The sequence below is a fragment of the Lindgomyces ingoldianus genome, assembly GCF_010093535.1.
Source record: "Lindgomyces ingoldianus strain ATCC 200398 unplaced genomic scaffold BDR25scaffold_31, whole genome shotgun sequence".
Taxonomy (NCBI): Eukaryota; Fungi; Ascomycota; class Dothideomycetes; order Pleosporales; family Lindgomycetaceae; genus Lindgomyces; species Lindgomyces ingoldianus.
This window is the reverse complement of record NW_022985192.1, coordinates 633,154-654,821: the sequence shown is the minus strand read 5'-3', so window position 1 is coordinate 654,821 and position 21,668 is coordinate 633,154. Positions and strand designations below refer to the sequence as shown.

General features: G+C 51.7%; 10 protein-coding genes across 10 annotated transcripts; 4 read left to right on the top strand and 6 right to left on the bottom strand.

The window, feature by feature from the left end:
- Positions 1–329: 329 nt before the first annotated feature.
- BDR25DRAFT_317308 (uncharacterized protein) lies at positions 330–1,499 on the bottom strand (the record flags this gene model as incomplete). Its single annotated transcript, XM_033691666.1, has 4 exons — positions 330–656; positions 703–895; positions 953–1,157; positions 1,313–1,499. The coding sequence occupies 4 exons, from the start codon at positions 1,497–1,499 to the stop codon at positions 330–332; spliced, it is 912 nt and encodes a 303-aa protein (XP_033543932.1).
- A 1,128-nt stretch (positions 1,500–2,627) lies between these two features.
- Positions 2,628–4,138, top strand: BDR25DRAFT_305871 (uncharacterized protein). The gene has a single exon (XM_033690508.1). The coding sequence runs from the start codon at positions 2,721–2,723 to the stop codon at positions 3,990–3,992; it is 1,272 nt and encodes a 423-aa protein (XP_033543931.1). The 5' UTR covers positions 2,628–2,720; the 3' UTR covers positions 3,993–4,138.
- A 72-nt stretch (positions 4,139–4,210) lies between these two features.
- Positions 4,211–6,494, bottom strand: BDR25DRAFT_292893 (uncharacterized protein). Its single transcript, XM_033688683.1, has 5 exons — positions 6,192–6,494; positions 5,878–6,108; positions 5,604–5,794; positions 5,360–5,506; positions 4,211–5,286 (listed from the first exon to the last, which is right to left on the bottom strand). Exons 1-5 carry the CDS (start codon positions 6,438–6,440, stop codon positions 4,272–4,274), a joined length of 1,833 nt encoding a protein of 610 aa, XP_033543930.1. The 5' UTR covers positions 6,441–6,494; the 3' UTR covers positions 4,211–4,271.
- A 490-nt stretch (positions 6,495–6,984) lies between these two features.
- BDR25DRAFT_317305 (uncharacterized protein) lies at positions 6,985–8,118 on the top strand (the record flags this gene model as incomplete). The annotated part of the gene is made up of 3 exons (XM_033691665.1): positions 6,985–7,439; positions 7,473–7,689; positions 7,747–8,118. 3 exons carry the CDS (start codon positions 6,985–6,987, stop codon positions 8,116–8,118), a joined length of 1,044 nt encoding a protein of 347 aa, XP_033543929.1.
- A 457-nt stretch (positions 8,119–8,575) lies between these two features.
- On the top strand, positions 8,576–14,748 carry BDR25DRAFT_359119 (uncharacterized protein; the record flags this gene model as incomplete). Its single annotated transcript, XM_033696047.1, has 16 exons — positions 8,576–12,873; positions 12,900–13,188; positions 13,239–13,310; positions 13,393–13,444; positions 13,487–13,598; positions 13,633–13,682; positions 13,715–13,770; positions 13,808–13,844; positions 13,904–13,944; positions 13,970–14,069; positions 14,132–14,215; positions 14,243–14,357; positions 14,400–14,453; positions 14,484–14,511; positions 14,540–14,677; positions 14,707–14,748. The coding sequence occupies 16 exons, from the start codon at positions 8,576–8,578 to the stop codon at positions 14,746–14,748; spliced, it is 5,568 nt and encodes a 1,855-aa protein (XP_033543928.1).
- Positions 14,749–14,794: 46 nt separating this feature from the next.
- BDR25DRAFT_359118 (uncharacterized protein) lies at positions 14,795–16,497 on the bottom strand (the record flags this gene model as incomplete). Its single annotated transcript, XM_033696046.1, has 11 exons — positions 14,795–15,034; positions 15,119–15,152; positions 15,212–15,356; positions 15,395–15,434; positions 15,509–15,704; positions 15,731–15,814; positions 15,869–15,916; positions 15,953–16,057; positions 16,093–16,181; positions 16,243–16,428; positions 16,486–16,497. The coding sequence occupies 11 exons, from the start codon at positions 16,495–16,497 to the stop codon at positions 14,795–14,797; spliced, it is 1,179 nt and encodes a 392-aa protein (XP_033543927.1).
- BDR25DRAFT_73029 (aromatic compound dioxygenase) lies at positions 16,450–17,977 on the top strand. The gene is made up of 3 exons (XM_033698967.1): positions 16,450–16,840; positions 16,892–17,326; positions 17,376–17,977. The coding sequence occupies exons 1-3, from the start codon at positions 16,594–16,596 to the stop codon at positions 17,846–17,848; spliced, it is 1,155 nt and encodes a 384-aa protein (XP_033543926.1). The 5' UTR covers positions 16,450–16,593; the 3' UTR covers positions 17,849–17,977.
- BDR25DRAFT_305869 (uncharacterized protein) lies at positions 17,918–18,542 on the bottom strand. Its single transcript, XM_033690507.1, has one exon. It carries the CDS (start codon positions 18,502–18,504, stop codon positions 18,106–18,108), a length of 399 nt encoding a protein of 132 aa, XP_033543925.1. The 5' UTR covers positions 18,505–18,542; the 3' UTR covers positions 17,918–18,105.
- A 558-nt stretch (positions 18,543–19,100) lies between these two features.
- On the bottom strand, positions 19,101–19,541 carry BDR25DRAFT_235678 (uncharacterized protein; the record flags this gene model as incomplete). Its single annotated transcript, XM_033685517.1, has 1 exon — positions 19,101–19,541. A coding segment is annotated over one exon (441 nt), but the record flags the coding sequence as incomplete, so codon positions are not given.
- Positions 19,542–20,565: 1,024 nt separating this feature from the next.
- BDR25DRAFT_305868 (uncharacterized protein) lies at positions 20,566–21,640 on the bottom strand. The gene has a single exon (XM_033690506.1). It carries the CDS (start codon positions 21,620–21,622, stop codon positions 20,606–20,608), a length of 1,017 nt encoding a protein of 338 aa, XP_033543923.1. The 5' UTR covers positions 21,623–21,640; the 3' UTR covers positions 20,566–20,605.
- Between the last annotated feature and the right edge of the window lie 28 nt (positions 21,641–21,668).

Below are 21,668 nucleotides of genomic sequence, written 5' to 3'. Positions count from 1 at the left end.
CAGTAATTTGTGCGTGAAACATCAATACAAGGCACCTACAATGCTTTCCCATAGTCAACATAAAGTCATGCCTCGCAACCAAGGAAACCGGGTCGGAAGACCCCGAGCCCGTGTGACTCTAGCTGTCACCAATTCCGTCCTCTTTGATAAAAACGCCGTCAAGTCTTGCCTGTGGTGCTGCACTAGCCGTGGCAAAGTTCGTATATAATATTTTGAACGCCTTATCCATGCAGAAATTTTAAGTATTGCATCCTTCATCGTGTCGTTATCTTCGCAATAGTGCAGGACTCTTGAGTGCCAGCGCAAAGAGTAGAATCAATGACTGTCCGTTAAGCGCGCGGCCTGACTACACCCAATGCCGGCACTGGGGATGGTGGTGGGTCTGATTCCGCACTCGGTAGAATCCAGTTGTAACGGCGAGCCATCCAAAGGACAGTACGTTCGTCGAATATCTCCATGAAGCATTCATCAAGAATGCGGGCCTTCGGGTCCGCATAGGTGTGGTACTCGTCGAACACATTATGGAGCTCTTCGCCTTGAAAATTATTAGTGGATGATCTCAAAGATGCCTTGCGACGAGTCGCATCGACTGACCCAGGACCCTCCTGAAACATCCGACGACGCAACCTGTGCGATGCTGCATGAAACTTAGAACACTGCAACTGCCGAGCGGATGTTCTCCGAAAACGTGTTGCGGCTCACCTTGCCCTTATTGCAATGGATCAGAATCGGATGATTTGAGCGATCTAAGACGATACCCAAAGCCTTCGACATCTGACAAGTCGGAATGCTGATCTCTCCCTTGTTCGCGGGGATGTGCACTTGAAAGTGCTGGATGCCATTCTCTAACATGAAGTTGAGATTGTCGGTAGGAATCGGCTCCGGGACAAGCGTCCTAAAGAGAAGTGAGCAGTTTTTCTAGCGGGGAGGGGAACTAAGATGTGAGCCATACAGGACAGTCTTTAACTTGAGAGTTTTCAAGAACTCCAAATTTTCTGGCTGAGGATAACTGCTACGGAAGATGCTTCCGGGGACCACAGCGCCAAAGTTGGCTGGGGGAAGCAGCGGGCGTAGTCGGTCGGGGCACTTGCTGGCAAAGTTTCGGATCGGGACTGGAGCTGAAAGGCCTTCGACCTTGGGGATTGCGACCCCTTTATCTATAATTCTTGATTAGCTAGCCTGGATTGAGATTATAGATTAGAAAATGAAGTGGTAGTTGCGTAGAACAGAAGTAGATCTACGCTTGAGATTTGTACGTGGTAGAATGAGGAATTGCATAGCAAACGCGAATTACAAAAAAAATGGAGCAAACCTTCAGGTACTTTGACAACATCAGATGGAACATCTTCATGCTCTTTCTGGGCGGCATGCTGCGAAAAGACAGCGCCAGAGGACAGCCCGAGAACACGGATGATGGTATTGACGCTCTCAGCCAGAATATTTCCCCGAGGTTGTGGATTGCTCTCAGCAGGCTCAGGAAAGCCGTCTGTCCTGGACATTTTAGAAGCGACAACGGCTCGAGGGGCTTGACTGTCGAGGGTATTCGATGGCCTCTCTGAGAACCCGTAGCCCCTAGTCTTGATGGAGGTTCCAGTGCCGAAGCTTATGTCTGACGAGGACAAAATAGTCGCAAGCGTGTGTCTTTCCCCGAGAGGTCAACGGCTGGATTGCGAGCTTCGGCTGCGGAAGGAAGCGTAAGGATGGGTATAGCGATGAAGGCCGGCTTGTACGGGAAGTGGTGGAGAGGCGCGAAGTGGGTGAGAAGGCTGAGGGTGAGCCGATAGGCGGAGCAGAGCCTGGTTCTCAAGTCAGGAGGCAGAAGACATAAGATTTGCATTGTGACTTAAAATCATGTACGAGCCGGGGAAACCAAAAACCACTGAGCGACGGGCCGTCGCTGAAAAAAGAACATGGAAAGCTTACTTCGCGGTCACCGCTTGCTTAAAGCACGCATTGCGAGAAGATGCGGGTTTGGGTTTTGGTGAGATTCATGCTGGACAAGGATAGAGGGTGCGCGAGGGTCGTCAGAGAGGCAGAAACGACGCGTGTGGTGAAAGTCGCACCGTGAGCTGGAAGCTTGACATGTATTAGTGGAAGCGAGGGTCTTGGTCGGGAACGGTTACGTGAGGCTCAGAGGATGTGACTAGGAAAGACTTGCTGGTCGCAATGTTCGCATACGTGGGGTGGTTGATTAGTGGATTGTGGGAGACAGTCCGCAAGAGTGAAGGCCCCCGAAGCATTTTTCCGTGCCGGCTTCGCGTCCCTGCAGCACAGATTCAGGGTCGACTACGTCACAACATCGCTCCTTTATTGGCTATTGTGCAGAGCTGCCGCATGGATTCGTGTGGCAACGCGAGATTCCGCCTTCGAATGTGCACAAGACACACCACCTTGGTCCTACCCTTTTTCTTCGAAAATAAATATCCCTTGAAAATGAAAAGTGCGAAGCCACAGCAATGCCGCGGCATCACCCCATTATTTCGGTGAGAGCGGTCGAGGCGGACCCCTCCGTCGATTCACGTGAAAACCGTTTTCAACGATCTTCGGCTAATGCTGGATCTGGATTAGCGAGCCTTGGCTAGAATGTCCATGCACACCATCATCTGAAAGTTTAGGCCGAGGGACGTTCACTTCGTCACCTCACCGTGTGAATTCTTACACCCTTCTCTTCTACTCCCCTCCCACCAAAAGACAGGAGCAAGGTTCTCGGCGACAGTGCAATGGATCCTCCACCCTCTTCATCTCGCCCCTCTCGTCGGTCCTATCCAAACCTGCACAATCTCTCCCTCGCCCCGCTCAGCACCAAATCCCTCGACGCCTCCTCGCCGCCTTCACCATCCGAAGTGCAGGCCACCATCCCGCACACCTCCTACATCCAGCTCAAGTCCGCTCCCTCCACGCCTGGTATTCTTAGTCTCAGCCAAAGCCGCAGCAACTCCCGCAATGGCCGTCGCCGCTCCCGTGGCGATGCCTACGCCTACGACGGCTACTTCGTCAACCCAGACGCGCCTGTCCGCCACCCAGGGGATATACCGAAGGCGAAGAGCACCAATGCTCTACTTCCTAGTGTGAGCTTTGTAGACCAGCAACCGCATGCTAGACATCATAGGCGAAAGGGCACGTCGCCGACGCCATTGCGTATGCCGCTCGTTCGACACCATACCAGTGAGGCCAGTGAGGAATGGCTTCATCGTGCGGGCTTGGTGATTGCAGACGAGATGAGAGAGTCGAAGGGACAGAGTTGGCTTGTCCGAAGAGAGAGCTCGACAAGTCTCGTGCAACAAAGCGACGAGTACGAAGTGCATCCGTCCCATGATGGACACCACATGGCATTACTATCGGGCGAGCACTTGGCGGACGATGAGTACAGCCCTATTACACCTCGTCATTCCAGGGTGGGCAGTCGGATAGGCAGTCGAATGGGTAGCAGGGTAGCCAGCGCTAGAAATAGTAGGAGAGGTTCGAGGGTGGGAAGCCGGGTTGATTTGATCATGTCCACTAGCAAATCTCCTAACCCAAGGGGTAGCCTTGAGATGGACGAAGGCATGCTCACCGATGAGGCCTTCATTGAACCTGATTTCGTAGATGATGGGGAAAGTGATGGCGATGAGGAAGAAATTGCCAGGCTAGCGAGAGAGAGGGGATTTGGCCTCGGAGGGTGGATGGACAGGTTAATCGGTTGGACGCTTTTTAGCGTCGATGAAGACGGCGAGGACTCTAGCGATGAGGAACACGACGAAGACGATCCCGAAAACCCAGAGAATATGACCAGAGAGGAACGCAAGTTGCGGAAAGAGGTCGAAGCTAGGAGGAAGAAGTTGGAGCGGGAAGCTATTATTGCAGCTTCGGCTGCAAAGACTCAAGAAACGAAAGAGTCGACTGAGGCTAAAGTGGAGGGAGAGGTTGTAAATGCACAAGCGCTTAACGAAGAGGGCGGAGGATGGCAGGATGCAGCATGGTTGTTGAGTGTTGCCTCAAAGGTCATATTATGAACATGAAGCATTGACCATTCGGTTTATGATTAGCATTTGCTTAATCGTAGAAATGGAGCTAGTCTTGCAAACTTTGTATTTGAACATTTGAGGCGGAAGGTGCCAGAGGCGGCGATTCACTCACGGCTTTTGTGCTGGTTTCCGACGGCACGGAGAATAAATCTAGACTTAAAAGCTAATATTGCCTGAGGTCATTCAGAGTGAAGACTTGGCTCGACGGCTGATAATCTCCTACCGATATGGAGGCAGCAATCCCTTCACCCCATTTGCTCGACCTCATCACCCGTCCAAGCACCAAACAATAACATCGCCTTTCCTTCTCGAATCATCATGAAAATGCGTGTTGAATCCTCTCCAGCATTCCTTGTACCTCGTCTCCGCTAAAACCTCCTTCAAAATCGGCTCCAACTGCTCAAAGAAAACCAAATTCTGTGGCCAAGCTCTCTTCCCCTCCTGCTTCAATGCAGGATCCAACACTGCCCAATGTCTCCCAGTTCTCGACCCACTGCTACTGATGCTCTGCAAATCCTTCATGTGTTCATCTAACCACTTAGCCGGACCCGGTTTGATGTAGAACTGATCTGCCTCATCGAGATATTGGGCTCTCTGACTCAAGGGGATATCGAGTGGGGGTTCGCACGACAAGGCCCACGCGTCGATGCGGGGATGGACAAGGTGGCTTCGCCACGGCGTGCTGTGACAGGGCATGAGAAAGCCCACAGTTGTGGCTGTATTCCTAGCATCATCGCGCGCTTCATGTTTATATCGAAGGTAAGACAGGACGTCAATTACCCCGCGTTGATGTACTTGAGACGTATACCCGGCAATGAGCACGTTAATGAGTAAGGCTAATGTGAGGATCGCCTGGCGGGATGGTGTGAGAGGCGAGAAGAAAGAGCACAGCGGCCGCGCGGATAGAATGTGAAGGAAAGGGAGAACAGGGTACAGAAAGCGGACTTCCTTGTGGGAAATCATGCTCAGAGACAAGGTCATGGTGATGACCATCCATGCAAGGCGTCCTGGGATCCTGCAGGGAACGGCGTCCTTAATTGGCGATTTTAACGCTCGCGTGGATTGCCCTCGCAGTGCTTGCCAAAATCCTACGATAGCAAAGGGTAGCGCGGTAGTTAATAGAAGGGGTAGCCCTTCAGTCAGATAGTAGTCCGCGCGATTCCTGCCATAGAATACGGCGAGTGATTGGGCAATGTTGAAATAGAGGAACCGGAGTGGTGGGAGGGTCCAGACCTGGTAGTAAAGTTTATCGGAGAGAAGTGAGCACACGAACACAGCAGATCTGACAGAGTTAGTCTGCGGCGATTGGTTGTTGCAGAAAACCTCTTGCCTACGGCTGCCTAGAACACACTTACCCGCAAAATAAAATTTCGCGGACCAATTTGTACCGCTCTCGAGTTGAGGTTTGCCATAGTGTGGGAAGAGTTACGGTTAACCAGATGAGAAGATTGGTTGGTCTTAGAATGCAAGCGAAAGCTGCCAGGAGCAGTGACAGACGCAGCCTACAGGGAAAAACCGACCGAGATCAGTCAAGTCGCTGGGAAGGAGGAATAATTTTCCATGTTCACAACTTACCGGGACGATAGACCGAGGCGGTACTTTCCCGCAATCTGCTTGTCCTGATCCTGAAATTCCCTATCTCTTGCGGCCGAGGACGCAGACTTGGGTGGATCAGGCCAGTGCCAAGGCCAATAATAGACGGCAATCGAGGTGAGGGTCGTTTCAAGGCAATTGGACAATGTCCGGGTTGAGCAGAACCACTGCCACGGACTGCAAATGGACAACGCAAGCTATAATGACGCAAACTCAAATGTTAGATATTGAGGCAGACTATGCGAAGTAGTAGGAAGGGAATAGCGGCACGGATACCTACAGCGGTGAATGCAGTGCGACTTCCTCTGCCGTATACGGCTTCTGCGAGCTTCCACGTGTAAAAGTCAAGCAGCGCTGCAAATAGAGCTTGCGCAACCTTTGGTGCAGCAATGAAAAACTCGGCCTCAATGAGCAGACCGAAGCCACAGAGATGTGTCAGTTTTGCCGCCACCTGATAAACACCCGCAAATAGTGCTGGATGCAGCGATGTCCGCAATTGGGTTCTCCACTCCTGCAGATATCATGAGACTTGAGCCGAGGATTGAGGACGCGAAATAAAGGGATAGACGATACGTGCAGGAGGGAAAAATGTACCCATGTAATCCAGGCCTTACTGTCCTGACCAAAGGCAAGCTGCCATGCTGGCTCAAGGGATTGGAAGTACTCATCGGGCTGGAAGAAGGTGCGTAGCGTCAAAGCGTTCGCGATGCGGAGCCCAAGGAGGAGCACGAAGACACCCAGCGCGGACTCACGATAGTTGTCGGTGGATGAGGATCGGTGGAGCGAGCCAGCACGACGTGCAATCGTGGCTTTCGCAGAGTCGCTGGGCGAGCGGGGAGGCATTGAGCAATCAGAGTGAGGCGGCTACGGATAAGCACGAGACAGCAGCGGGCGAGGATTAGAAAAGGCAAGGCCGAATTGATGCAGGTAGTTTGTAACGATGCGAAGGAAAGAGACCGCTGGCTGGAACGCTGTGGCCACAAACACACGGACGTTGTGGATGCACGACAGCAGCAAGGTTTGCTGCACAGCGCCGCTTTGGAGGTGAATCTCGGCAGTCTGACCAGCCATAACGCGTCGCCAGGCACGGACACGGGAGTAAAAATACAAGCTATTCCGGAAAGAGTATTCCACGAGAATTGCAGGTGGTGTTGAGGGTCCGTGTGGTGCAGTCTCATTATTCGCGGCAGGACCCCGGTAGCAGACTGGGCACACGTCTCCCAGTGGCAAGTGCTGCTGAGCGAGCCGTTTCAACTATCGAAGAGCTTCAGTCGGGTCTGTCGGCGTGATATTGCGGGGCGTGAGTCGTGGTGGTGTTGTGTTTTTTGGGACCGGCGTAGAGTGTGATTTCCAGCCATCGACCAGGTGCTGGCCATTCGCGGGTGACATGACGATAGCAGCACGGCCAACGCCAATGATCACGGCAGCTGGTCGGCACAGTCGGGCTGGGCACAGGTTGGTGCAAAGGACTTCGCCGTGCCCTCTGCCTGCGGGAGCGAATAAGCAAAGAAAGCCAGCGAAAGGCGAAAATCTGGGGAAGTGCGGCTGGACTGCTGGCTGGGGCAGGGAGGACAATGTCGATGTCCGGCGAGGGGCCGGCCGAGCAAGGAACGTTCACTCTGGGAACCGTCGCGCTGGGTTTGAAAGCACTGAGCACTCTTCTTATCCAGCGCTGTCCGCGGCTGCTAGAATTATTTATCTGCTACTGCTGCTCCGTCCACTTCAAGCTCCCATCAGGCCAGATGAGACAAGACGAGGCAGTGGAGCCGCCGTACGAGAGTGCTCTTATCGAGTGGACGATGGTGGCCCCGCCGCGAGCCCACCGCCTGCAGAGGCTGTACTGTGAGCGCAGTGTGCACACTCTGTCAGATGCAGTCCTCAGACGCTTGCCCGCGGGAGTAAACGTGAGCGGGAGTGTGTCTCCAGCGAAGAGTTGGGTTTGGCTGGCGTTCTGCTGCTCTCGATGCCACGCAGCTTGGCTCAAGTTGTTGAGCTCGTTGACCAGCCCTGCCGCTCTGCTGGGCCGCCTCTCGGGGTCAAGGCCTGCACGCGCCAGCGAATGAAGAGGGCTGGTATCCGCACCAACACGGCCGTGCGTTGCAGGCTGCACTGCTTCTGGTCTAGATGATGTTCGTGATACTCATGCGAGAGAGTGGCGTGTGCCTTCGCTCGCCTGTTCGCTGCAGCAATCATGGCTGCTGGCGAGGGCAGATCCCCAAAAGAAAGATGCCAAATTAGACGCTCCCATCGCCCTCAACAGCACCGGTCCGCGCTGCCTGTGGGCGTTGAGCGGAATTTTCTGCATCCTGCTCCTGCTCCTGCTCCTGCTGCTGCTGCTGCTGCTTCTGCTGCTGCTGCTGCTCCCTGTTCCCTTCTTTGCTGTATCGTGCTCAGTTCGCCCGGGCAGTACCTAGCTGCTGGTGCAAGCCAGCCCGACCATCGTCGCTGCGTGCTTAGCCGTCTTCGCCCGCCCACGTCGTCAAATCGTCATAAACCCCCCTCGCCTACAATTGACAGGTAAGAATAAGTTTTGTCTATCGTTGCCGCTCGCGGTAAGGAGCTGACCTTGTCCGCCTGTTAGTGAAGTCTTGTCGGCGCTGTCGTCGATGCGCCGATCTGTCTCATCAACCTCCGTTATCAGCCGTTGACCCAAAGGCTCCACACCACCATCGTCCTCACAAGACACTCTGCACACACCCACATATACACACACACTCACTCCCCAGCGCCTGGCGTGCCACACTTCCCTCGCCACCGCCCTGGACGCAGCTTTCAGCCAGCTGGAGCATCGCCGCTGTTCTGCCATCCCATCTGGAGTGCCCGCGTCGGGCAGGATGATACGGCCACCGCAAGAGCTCCTCCCACATCTCACCGGCGGTGACATGGTTGCACCACGCGAGTGAACTTTTGCGGCGACGTTGGTGCGAGAGCGTGCCTGACGACATCGAATGAACGCCAACTTGCAGGACGCTGAGCCCATGGTGACAATGGGCGACCCCATTGCGGACCTGACACCGGGCGTGGACCCGAGCGTGGAACATCTAGGACGAAACTCTCCAGCATCGGCCGTATGCTACATGGGCATGGACATAGACATGCACGAGACGAGCCTTCATAGCGGTCGCGAGAGCCCGAAACTGAGTATGGCCGCTAGCGAGCTAAGTCTCACTGAAAGGGACTATGTCGAAGCCGTAGGCCTAGCAACGCAGACTGGAGAGGAATCAGACTGCACTCCTCGCTCTGAGGTGCCCTCGATTTCAGATGCCTCCACGGCAGACCCACAGCAACAACTCAACGTGGCCATCGAAACAGGCTTCTTCTCTCCACAACCCCTCCGCGTCTACTCCAGGAAACTTCCTACGTCAACCTCGGCTTCCATGGACAGTTCACCAACGTCGAGTGTGAATGCCTCGAGCACATCTGTCTATGCCACATGCCATAATCCCCCTGACCTTCCCACAACCCTCGCAGACCCTCAGGATCGCCCAAGCGTCCAAAGAGACCTGTCAAGCACGTCAACCGTAAGCGTAGCCACGGTTCGTGCACACTCGGTAGATCCAGTTCAAAATTTCAGCCCACCCACGAAGCAGTATAGGGATGGGCCACACTACCCCAACCAGTCGTATGCTGCTCTTCAATCACAACACTACCCGCCTCCGTACTCTGCACTTCCATACGTCTTACGCACGCGGAGTTCTCATCCATCCCACTACTCATCTCACTCTGTGGCACAGATATCCACGTTTGGCCTTTCGCATGAGCAGTCTCGCGATATCATGGACTCCGGCTCTAGAACAGTCGGTAACTCTCCTGCCAGTAGCCCCGGCCTCTTCATCCCGACAACCCCTCCCCTCCGTACCCCACAATCAGATGAACACGGCCACTCCTCAAGCCCCTACTTACAGCATGGCTACTACTCGAGCCCCTACCTACACCACACGCATCGACAAGCGCCGAAGGAGACCCATGTGGCTGATGTTGACGTTGACCCTGTCTCTGGGCGAAAAATCATCAATCAGTACGAAGTTATCGACGAGCTTGGTCGTGGCGTACATGGCAAAGTGAAGCTTGGGAGGAATCTTGAGACAGGGGTGTTCGTGGCGATTAAGATCGTCGACAGATATTCCAAACGTCGGCGATTGGGCAAGAATGGAAGTCACGAAGACAAGATCAAGCGGGAGATTGCTATCTTAAAGAAGGCCCGACATCCGAACATTGTAAGCTTGCTAGAAGTCATTGATGACCCAAGCAGGAAAAAGGTTTACATTGTGCTGGAGCATGTCGAGTTGGGTGAGGTGAAATGGCGGACGGAGGCCGCAAAAGAGATAGCTCTAGTTGAATGGCGTCGATATCAACGCGAGTCTGAAGGTATCTTTGATAATGATAACGCCGCCATGGAAGACGAGCGAATAATTACCCGAGCGCATCAAAGTATCGCACGACGGCAACGACGACGAGCAAAGGAGATGCAAAATCGCCAGCTTGACGTCAACGAAAACGGGGCTTGGAGCTTCGAGTTTGGAGGTGATTCCGAAGACGAAGTGTCCGAGAGCGGTCGGGATTCTCGAGCATCAACGGGCTCTGAAGATAGGCCTCCGAGTCGGCTCCAATGGGACGAGCGTCACCAGGAGAGTAACCATCGTGATACCAACATGGAGACCGCAATCCGGTCCACTACTCCAACTGCCGGAACACGACAAGAAGACTCCAACATTGCCACAACAGGATTGGAAGGAACCATGTACGGCCCATACGACACTGAATTAATTAGAGGTCGCACACCTAGCCTGGCTGGAAGTAGCTCATCTCACTTCACCGAACCGGAAGATGTTGATGTCCCTGAGCACTTTCGCTACGTCCCGCTCATGACCATCCAAGCTGCACGTGAGACGTTCAGGGATACGGTGTTGGGCCTTGAGTATCTTCATTACCAAGGTGTCATCCATCGCGATATCAAGCCCGCCAATCTCCTTCAGACGAAAGAGCATCGAATCAAGATCTCCGATTTTGGTGTCTCATATCTTGGACGGCAATCCCACGAAGACGGCGCTGGAGATCAGTCCGAGTCTGACGTCCAAGATGCCGATGAAGCCATCGAGCTCGCAAAGACTGTTGGGACTCCTGCATTCTACGCGCCTGAACTGTGTCGTACGGATCTTGATGCCGATACTCCTCCAGTGACTGGTAAGATCGACATCTTTGCTCTTGGCGTTACTCTGTACTGCCTCATCTACGGGCGTGTACCTTTCCACGACAATAATACGTTCGTTCTCATGAGAGTTATCACAGACACGGAAGCCTATATTCCCCGCTATCGACTCAAGGCAGTGGCGGAAAAATCCGGGTCCAGACCGAATTCACACGGACGAATGTATCACTCAATGACAAGCAGCAAAAGAGCACCACACGACCTTGACTATGAGGAGGTCGATGAGAACTTGCGTGATCTGTTGAATAAACTCCTCATCAAAGACCCGCGGAAGCGCATCTCCATCAAAGAAATTAAACGCCATCCCTGGCTTCTCCAGGGTATTGACAATTTCAACTCTTGGGTGGAGGAAACCGATCCTGGCAAATCTTCGCAAGGACGGAGGATTGAAGTCTCAAAGGACGAACTCGACAAGGCTGTTGTCCCCATCACGCTCATCGACCGGGTTCGGTCTGGCGTTCGCAAGACTTTGGACACAGTCTTACGAATGGGCACTCGTGGAGGGTCAAGGAGGCGTGCTCAAAGTACAGCAACAAATCCAGAACAGGCATCGATCTCCGCACACTCGTCTAGCAGCACCATTAGCCAAGAAAGCCGTCGACCCAGCCTGGCTGCGGTGAACCAATCCATCTTCGACGCGCTGAGACTTTCACGAGAACCCGAACACCCGTTATCTCAAAGCGTTACTGCAAGCCCAGAGGCATCTGAACGAGCCAATTTCTTCGAAGGGCCGAGTTCCCGGACAGCATCTCCAGCCCACAGTGTTGAGAGCAATGAATTACTTGGGCCATTGACAGGGCGTTCCAGACCCCATCCATCTGAGCGTTCCTACTCTACCAATTCTTCAACTGCATCGGTGAGAACAATCCGGCCATCTGATCCGTCACGGATAGGAACCTCTGTCTCTCCCCATATTCCTTCAGCGCTTCCAGGGACCCCGACCGCCCTAGACACTCCAGGTGGTTCGAACTTAGGTGGTATCTTCGGTGGAGTACCCCGCCGTTTAGTGAACAGTGTGAGGAGCCGAGAGCGGATGCTGAAGCCTCCAAGAGACCACTTGAGAGCCAAATCCATTGATAGGCTTGTTGGCACAGACGATGACCCGCATAGCGGACCAAGCATCGCTTTGAGCAACGCCTTTGCTGCCGGTCATGTTGATCAACCAGACATACTCAAAGATATCTCTCCCACTATTGGCCCTTCCGGCGGCTCTGATCAGCACTTTCCCAGGTCTACTGGCCGAGGATCGTCACGGCAGTCGTCCGTTTCCTCAGTCTCATCTCATCCTCCTGCAACTTGTGCCGTTCACGAAACCGAAGTCCGTCCTATGGGGGATATCAATATGCATACTCTATCAACTCTCCAACGCGGCACTTCTGATGACACGTTTAGTCGTGCCAAGGACGAATTCAGAAGACGGCGAGTAGTGGAGGAGAACCAAGGGCGCGAGCGACCCCACTCCATGAACTTCCAGCGACCTATTTCGGCAATGAGTCAGACGGACTGCCCCCCTAGCCCTGATGATGAGATCTTCCATCGCCAGAATTTGGACCAATTCTTCAATGGGCAGCCTCCGAGCCATTACCATTCCATTGACATGAGCCCGGCCAGCTATCCCGTCAGCGCCAATTCACCACAGTCAACAGGTTTGACCCCCAGCTCATCAGAGGACCAATTCACCTCCATGTCCCAATCAACTTCTAATCCCTCTATTCCTTCGGTCATGTCGGCAGATTCTTCAGTAACGGCTGACGATTGTCCTCAAATAAATCCACTTCACGAATTTTCAACCAGTGCAAGTAACACCATGGATTATTTCGAGATGCCACATGACGACTTGACTGGTTACGATGGAGATGACGCTTTGGAGAGTGAAGAAGACGATGAGGATTCAGAGGAAGAAGACTTTATTGTAATGACGAAGAGGAAAAGCAACACACAGGGTCTTACGAGGAGTGGTTCCATCTCGAATGCCCAGCTCGCGAGGCAGAGTGTTCGAAAGGAAGTCATTGCGAGCCGCCGACGGTCTGAACGCAGCGGAAGCAACGGGACGGTGAAGAAGATACGGTCGGATGGAGATTCAGATCACGAAGAGCACCATGGAACCTTCTCCGAAACGCTTTGAGTACTTTCATCCATAACAGATCGTTTCCCTCGGATCTAGTCATAATTGTCCATGACTTGTACGATACTTATATTGGAGTCTCGATTTTCCCTCTGCGCTTTTCCGCTGCAGCATTTGTTCCCCACCGTTTCCTTGGAAAATGGGCAGCACGTACACATATACCCCCTTCGCTGGCGATTCCTCAATTCGTTTGCACTGGTTTATCGTCAGTTCTTATGTACAAACATTCAGTCACACCATTTCGGCGTTGGCGTCAAGTCGAGGAATTTATATATCCCCGGGACGCGCGCACGAAAATCTGGTCTAGCATGAAACGGTTCTCTTTCTTTCGACTTGTTTTCAAATTAGGGATACAAAAGGTGGCGTACATGACAAGCTTGTCCTCTCTTCTTGCATGGCATAGGATTTACTAATGGAGTTTGTATACCTTTGGGGGGAAACAGGTCCGGATGGCATGATAGACTTTTCCTGCTACTTTTCCGGCAACTCTACTCTCTGATACTAGGGATTCTGGTGTAGGCAATGATGATGGATGATGATGGATGACTTTGATAGGTACTTCTCTATTTCACCACGAGGTGTTGACTGTCTTCCATCCTAGCTACACGCGAGCACTAGGCAGGAAGCGATCTTTGCAGAATACGGAGGTCGCTTTGATAACGAACGAGTCTAATGAATAGAGTGGAAGCTGAACAAGCGAGTTGCTTGACAGTATGGGCGAATACTATGTCACACAACTGTCCTAATTTCGGTGACGATTGTGATGTGATGTGATCACATCAGGTTGCTACCCTTTCTCGGTATTTCTTGCATACATCCTTGTGGGGATCGCTCCTTTTGTATCACAATCTTCGCCTTGCCACAACAATCGTATAGCTCCTCATGTTCGTATACCGAAAAGGAGCTAGCAGACGTTGATTCCCCCGACTTTTATTAATCCCTTAATTTTCCCGTTTCTCGAACGTAATCGAGGCAATCCATTGCCGATCCTATTCACACTGAGTCTGAACACCGTCGGACTTCGGCTTGATCCCTTAGATAATGGCTAAATTATTGCTAATGCTGCGGGATCTGCTTGGTGTGGAGGGTAATCTGATCGTGTGCAAAATGGGGAACTTATCGTTCAACATGACTATTAGTGACGCATCTTAGTGTAGATTGTCATTCATTAGCCTATCTAGATTATAGATTGAAGGTGAGGCCAGCGACTCGAGAGGCGCTGTGAATATCACGTCATGCATATTTGGGATGCGAGGGCTAGCGATTATGCAGAGTGCTCGCGAGGTTAATAGCGATGCTTCATTCGACTAGTTACAGTTATCGGTGTATTGGTCGATAGGTTGGAGCTGTTTGCTGATAATTTGAGAAGAGGTTGGGATAGTTCTCGACGAGGTATTCCAAATATTGCGAGGTTTGTGTTTGACCGGTGGGATGGGAATTGCTTAGTTCCTGTGGTTGGTCGATGGAGAGTTGAGGGGTCTGCTAGGGCACCAACGGAAAGCGAATTAGGCATGACGATCGGGTAGGATTAAATCCCATGGGCGGACAGAAGAGGCTCACCTGCTCCCACATACTTAGTGGTAGAGAGCTTCAATGGCGATTGGGAAGGGATACACTCGGGGGTCTTCTCCGCAAAAGCACAGCTCTTTCTCATACCTTCTACTAGAAATTGGATTTGGAGCCTCAGCCGATGAAACACGCTCCCTTGAGATGAGTGGGAAATGGAGCTCAAAAACGCCCCCTATTGTCGCAAGCGAAAGAGATGTGATAATTAGGTGTTGCTACCTTCAGTGTTCTGGAAGAAAGATGGCTCCTGATGTCCCTACGCCTAGCCACATTTTCTTGAAATATCTATGCACACGATCAAGGCACTATTGAGCCTCCTCTAATGGAGATATTTTTAGAAATTGGGGAGACTTTGGTTTGCACAGTCCACCCACTCAAAGGAACTTCTTTAAGGTTCTTCCGATATCGACGGTCTCCGTGAAGGGTATAAACCCCTGGAGTCAAACATCGCTCCTTCATTCTTGCTCTGGAAGCTGGAAGCTCCGTTTCTGGGTCCATCGTATAGTGTCTTTTGGTGAGAGTATATATCGCTTTTACCTCGTCCCAACGGCTATCTCTATTGTAGTATTTTTATATACACATTTCCCAGGAGCTATTCAGATAACAAAGATACTATCAAACGCCATATGTCGCCCGTCCAACATACGTTTTCACACTAGGTTTAGGTGAGTCATCCTCAGCGAGCAATTAGGAAATCTTTGAAAGACGCTCGACATGTAGGTGGGGAAGAGGTGGAATGTGAACTCTCTGGTTTTCTTCCTCGTCCGGAGAAGAAATACAAGTGATGAGGCGGTAATCCATAATTTAGAACGGTGACGTATTGTAGGAGTGGTGGCATGGAGGCTTTGAGACGGGTGACCTATCCTGACCGTTCTTCAAATTGAAGTCAGTCATCACCATCCCTCTGGCATGGGCTCTGCAAGATTGGATACAAAACCTGAAATTTTACTCAGCAGTATGTCCTACTGCATACTGGTGTATAGCATAAAGTGCTGAATAAAGGTAAGCCACTGGCGTACTGTTGATACTGAGCGAGACAAAAGGGTCTAGCCTTCTGTCCTTGACAGAACCAAAGCATGGTTCGATGTGCAGAAAACCATTTCCCAAGGCTCTCAGAGCCTCCTTTTCGACACATGCACAAACAAAGTTTCGGCTTTGTTCCTCCACATCCCGGCATGGGTCATCATTCAGTGGCGTCGATCTTGGCCTTCAGCAGCGACCTCCACCCCTCACCTGAAGCCCATCGCGGAGAATTTGCAAGCCACGATACTAGACCACTTGCTAAAGATGGCGCTAAGCAAAACGAAAAGCCCTATTCTTCACTTCCTCACCGCCTGAAAGGCTTATCCACACAAACACCTCAAATCTCACGCCCGTCCTGACGTCGAAACAAACTTCCACCTTGGCATCCTCCTTCCGCTAATGCATCACGGCGAAGAGTAGAAGCATCTTGACAATGGAAGAGATTTGGTTGGAAGATGGTCGAAACGTGATATGCAATCACGGCCTGCCTTTCCGAACGGGGAAATCTCGGTGAAGAGCCGCGTCACTCGTATTCCCCTATCTGCACAGCACGTCCGCGGACGCGTAACAACTTCAACTCAAGCACCCACTTGCTCACGAAGATATCCTGGGTCGGCCCGGGGCATCTGTTTGAGGTTATTTTGGCTGATCTTTGCAAAGCCTGGGTGATGATTGGAACATAAGAGGTTCTGCAGCTCCGCTTACTAGGTTTGAAACGAAACGGTGCTAACCCTGGACTCTGGGGCATACAGGCCAGGGCATTTTGTTGAATAGTAGAGGGAGAATTGATTAATGCGTGGACCTGCCAAGAAGTGCACTTCGGTGGAGAGAACGGTTTGGGATGGCAAGTTACGTTGACGGGTGACGAAGAAAGGGTGCTTTCCGGGGTTTGGGAGCGCTGTTGATGGCTGGAGGGGAAGTGTGATTGATATATAAGATCTGGATGGAAAGTTAGATTGAAGCACCACCAACCGCATTCAATCACTGATTCTCGAGTCTTGCATTCCGCTACTCTTCTTCTCGACTCATCTTTCTGATATTCTTTCAATCTCACAATCTTCATTTCCTGCATCATGAAATCTGCTGTTGTCTCTGCGCTCATCGGAGCTGCCATTCTTTCCCAGCAAGTTTTGGCACACCCGGGCCATAATCATGCAAAGGAAAATGAGCAGCGAAGTGCCTATTTGAACAACCCGAACACCAAGCGGTCCCTCGCTCACTGCGCGGAGAAGCTGAAAGCCAGGGGAAATGACATCGCTATGGCTGCTAGGCGATCGGCTATAGCCCAGAATCTGCGAAAGAAGAGGTCCATCAGCACCGGTACGCAAGTCGACAACTCGTTCAAGGTCCATAACTAACCATCTGTTATAGAGAAATCGTACCTCCGTGCGCGTGATTTCGATGAGGTCCTTGCCACCGACCACCACAGCAACATGACCGGCATTACTGCTGACACCGATCCATCTGTTCTGTTTTCGGGCAACAGTTCTTGCATCCTTAGCCCCGAGACCACCCAAGGGCCGTACTGGGTTTCTGGAGAATTAGTCCGCGAGGATATCACCGAGGATCAGGAGGGTGTTCCACTTACTCTCGATATTCAAATAATCGACACCAACACGTGCGAGCCTGTTCCCCAATCTATGCTTGAGATCTGGCACTGCAACTCTACGGGTGTCTACTCTGGAGTCTCAGCTAGTGGGAATGGCAACGGGGCTGCTTCGAACTTGAACACTACTTTCTTGCGAGGCATCCAGCCGTCTGATACCCAAGGTGTCGTAAAATTCGATACGCTGTTCCCAGGTCACTGTAAGTACCTTGATCTCAGTCTTTGGGGAACCAAACTGACCATTCACAGATACCGGCAGAGCTACCCATATCCACGTTCTCGCCCATATGAACGCTACAATGCTACCCAACAACACTATTTCGGGCGGAAGTATCAGCCACGTCGGCCAAGTCTTCTTTGACCAAAGCCTGATCACTCAAGTCGAAGCAACTACGCCTTACGTGAACAACGCGCAAGAATTGACCACCAACGCCGACGACTCCATTATGTCTGGAGAGGCCGCGGACGTTGACCCAGTTGCTGAATATGTCTTCCTTGGTGACGACGTGTCTTCTGGTATCTTTGCTTGGATTGCTTTCGGTATGGATACGACTGCTGTGTACAATGTCAGCGCTGCCGCCGTCTTGACATCGAACGGCGGCGTTGCAAACAACAACACCGGAATGGGAGGTCCTGGAGGTATGCCATCTGGTGGTCCCCCACCTGGTGCCATTCCCTCTGGAACAGCCCTTCCGACTGGCACTGCCGCTGCTGGCGCTTAGAGGGGTAAAAAAAAATTGATGAATCAGAGAGAATCAGATTGGTGTAAAAGCTACATGGGAGAGCGGGGCGCAATTCTCTTCTTCTCTAACAACACCTCACATTCGTTTAGCATCTTTATTCTCGCTCTTTTGGACTTGTATGTAAATATGGAAATTTGCCAGCATTACCTGTAGATATGGGAACATGGAGTATTTCCTTAGACTTCCTGGATGGCCCCTCCCCTCTGATCAAGGGGTTTGCACTGTGACAGTGTTCTTCACTCCAGCCCCCTCAGCCCGTTTAGCAGTGCCCCCAACGACTTCTCCCTCGCCTCCTTCTTCCCTGCATCAACCTCCTTTACCACACCTCCTTTCTCATTAACCCCGATTTCCCGCAATGCCTCTTCCCTCTTCAGCACAGCCCTTGCCTCCTCCAATCCCCCAATATCCCTCACATTCTCATAGCCCAGATCCTTCAGCATTTGCAGCGCTATCGCCGAGCGCCTGCCAGAACGACAGTATAGGGTGATGGCATCCGACTTCTGAACGGTGGGGATAATGCTAGAGAGTTGGTCGATCAGTTGGTATTCGATGTTGATGGCATTGTAGAGGGGTCCTGTGGAGAATTCGCCGGGCGTGCGGACATCTATTAGGTGCTGAGCCGTTGGTGAAGCCATATTGAGAGGTGTGGACCGTGGCGCTGGAGAATTAAAGCTTCATGGAGAGGAAAGTGTTGCTGGTTCCGGGGCTCGGGGATGCAACACTGACGCCACAGTGCTGAGCCACACGGTTTTTGGCGTAGTTGGTGATTGGTTGGACTCCGACTTCAAGTCATCAATATCACTGAGACACCCTTTTGGAAATATCGCCTATGGATGCTTGGACTGTGTTGAGTGATGAGGAGAAAGCGTATGCTCAAAACTAAATAAGCCTAGCTAGATCGAGGGATCATACTTATCATTAGGCTATATGAGAAGTTAATAGCCTTTACAACTGTGCAAGTTGTGTTTCCATGTTGCTGACTGTTTGGACATAAAGTACAGTAATTCCGCAGCGGTTCGACACACCATAACCCCGTGCTCTTATTAGACTTTTCCTCATTCTCTCGGCCATAATAAGCGGAGAAATCGAGAATCATCTCGTTTGTCCATGTCTTGAGAGCCCATCTCATCGCACTCAACTTCAACATGACGCCTGCTAGGAATTGGTGGGGCAGTGAGTCGTCGGTATTCAGTCTTTCCTTCACAAGTAGCAATGCTTCTCGATCAAACACTTAAGGGGTAGATGGTCTGAAGGCAGGTAGCTGAAGGCGTAGATGACTGCGTCGAAGTATGGTACCGTTGGTCAGTCTATTCTTATCGCCGGCAATGGAATTATAGATGGCCTTTCGGAACATCAGTGCTTTACGCCGATCCGCAAGAACGTACTTCTTCATCTTACACATGTCTCCAGAGCTATCGCGGTGGAGCGTCGTGTCAACCCTAGGACACCTCCAGCCATTCTTTCTCGGTTTGGGAAACCCTCTGAGTTTACAGTCATTCGACAAACACATTGAACGGCTCAATCCCGGCGTCATTGATTCGGGCGCACCAAAGGCTTCCTTCTGGTGTCTAGCCAAAGTGTTGCGGAAGTATTCTGAGTAATGGACTAGGAATGGCTTGAAAATGAAGTATCTCGTGCCACCTGAGCCGATTTCGACGGTGACATGGGTTGGCTGCTCTTGTGCAAGTGCACTGTGGCATAGTACACTTGTTCTCTGCTTCCGGGGAGGGGGGCATTGGGTTTGCTGGTTTGGGTATGAAAGCTCACCGATAGCGCAAATGTGTCTGTATCGCTGCTTCCTGGAGTAATGTTAAACCTGGCAGCGACTGGAAGGCTTCGGACATTGGCACGCATCTCTGCTTTTTTTGGGCTCGGTCTATCTTCGCTCTCCTTTGTTGCAGGGCCTAGTACCAAACGTAGCGGTGACCCGAACACCGGTACGCACCCCTGCTTCTTTGGTATAGACTCCTCTTCGCCCTCTGTCGTCGCACGTGGGCTTAAGGTCTAGCCGTGATGCGCAGTTGTCAACGTGGATACGCGAGAGGAAAGTTGTGCTGGGGCGAGGGCGGCATCCATTCGTTGCTATCGAAACGACGCTCGTCTAATCCGCTCGAGAAAGGTGAAAGAGTTTCTTACTTCCCGCAGTGGCAAATCCATCGAGCACCTCTGAGTGATGACGGCCATGACTGAATATGCAACTCTATGACTCTTTTGGCGCGGACAGCCAGACTTAAATAAGAAACCCTTTTCTATATATATGTCTAATAGTTACGAAATTCTGATATCAACTGTGTGATCTCAGCTCTAGAGTTAGTGAGATATCTAGTTTACGCTGGTTACCGCGTGTTGAGCGAATTTAGTTGACAGTAGAACGGTGATTGGATTTTTCTGGGCCACTCGTGGTAGTCGTGGAGTAAATATGGATATAAATACGACAAAACCTTGGCAATATCCTGAATAACCTGATCTCACGGTTGCCTTCCTTTCTTACAACAAAAATTTATTTGGGTAGGACGACACTACGCAAGAGAGGAACATAATAGATAGAGAACGGATAGTAGAGAACTTTGTTACTTATAGTTCTTTGTTTTGGCAAACACTACGAGTTGTTCCTGCAAAACAACTAGCACTGCGGCTCGTTCCTTCCCAATATTCGCGAGCGGGACGGGTTGCATGAATAAGAACATTAAAAGTCTCTAGGATCTCAAGAGATTATAGTATACATGCATAGAAATTCTACATACGGCGTGTTTTTGGAGGCGGCGGCATCATCAACAATGGCCGCCTGCACTTCCCATACCCCTGCACCGACGGATATTTTCTGTCTAGCCAATAATTCCAAAGAAGGGCTGACGAGGTACTGCAGGCCCAATAGTACATCATAGCGGCGGGGAAATTTTGAAGCAGAGGCCCAATTAAGAGAGCAATACCCATGAGAAGGGCCCGGACAACCCTGGTGGTTCGGGGGATCTTGCCATAACTGTCAGGCGCACTGTTGCTCCTGTAGACAGTCGCAAACATGAGGGCAGAAACGATGTATGGGAGCGCACCAGTAGGATCGGGGGCTATCAGGTCGGGAAACCAGAGGATGCCTTCGGTCGTAAGTGAAGGCTCGAACCACTCACTTGACTGCAGATGGACGGGTGCGGCTTCAGTCGCTCCCCCAACAAGTGTGCTTGAATCTCCTTCGAATTGCACCGTTCTTTTAGCCAAGCCGAAAAGACCTTCCGGCATACCGGTCATTTTGCGGATTGTCTCTTGCATGAATATGAATATGGGAAACTGGGCTAAGCTCCACCCTAGCTGACCGCGGAGTCTGCAGTTCCAACGGATGTCGAGCTCTCCCGACTCCCGCTTGACCGCTCTTACTACAGCGATTCTTGCATCTTTGGGACTCCTGAACCCGCCCTTGTTCATGATCTCAGCCTGGGTTTGCAAGGCAATGGCATGCCGAACAGGCTGGAGGCCGAGATAGCGACCTTGGATGGCTCGTGCCCGAGAGCCCATAGTGGTGACGAGCAGCGCACGCACAATGAAGGCAGCCACAGGGAGCACAGCATACCACGGAAGACCAAGGTGGAGAGCCTGGAGCATTTCGTGGGGTAGGTAGAGGAGGGTATCAGATTCGGACTTTCGCGACGTGGAGGCATGGAAGGCACGTGCTCTCGGAAGGACAATAGATGCAGGCGAAGTACTGAGTGGCCGAGAGAGAAATTGCCGTGCTGGCCGCCGCAGCAGCCGCAGTGTGAACATGATGGAGGGTGTTGAAATCCTTAACTTCGCTGCCCGTTTGACAAGC

Coding starts and splice junctions, on each gene's coding strand:
- BDR25DRAFT_305868 (XM_033690506.1), bottom strand. CDS start 21,622: ATGTTCACACTGCGGCTGCTGCGGCGGCCAGCACGGCAATTTCTCTCT.
- BDR25DRAFT_292893 (XM_033688683.1), bottom strand. CDS start 6,440: ATGCCTCCCCGCTCGCCCAGCGACTCTGCGAAAGCCACGATTGCACGT. Junction 5,507..5,603: donor GACAAGCAGATTGCGGGAAA/GTACCGCCTCGG, acceptor TTTTCCCTGTAG/GCTGCGTCTGTCACTGCTCC. Junction 5,287..5,359: donor CGCGAAATTTTATTTTGCGG/GTAAGTGTGTTC, acceptor TAACTCTGTCAG/ATCTGCTGTGTTCGTGTGCT.
- BDR25DRAFT_305871 (XM_033690508.1), top strand. CDS start 2,721: ATGGATCCTCCACCCTCTTCATCTCGCCCCTCTCGTCGGTCCTATCCA.
- BDR25DRAFT_305869 (XM_033690507.1), bottom strand. CDS start 18,504: ATGGCTTCACCAACGGCTCAGCACCTAATAGATGTCCGCACGCCCGGC.
- BDR25DRAFT_73029 (XM_033698967.1), top strand. CDS start 16,594: ATGAAATCTGCTGTTGTCTCTGCGCTCATCGGAGCTGCCATTCTTTCC. Junction 16,841..16,891: donor GAAGAGGTCCATCAGCACCG/GTACGCAAGTCG, acceptor CATCTGTTATAG/AGAAATCGTACCTCCGTGCG. Junction 17,327..17,375: donor TACGCTGTTCCCAGGTCACT/GTAAGTACCTTG, acceptor GACCATTCACAG/ATACCGGCAGAGCTACCCAT.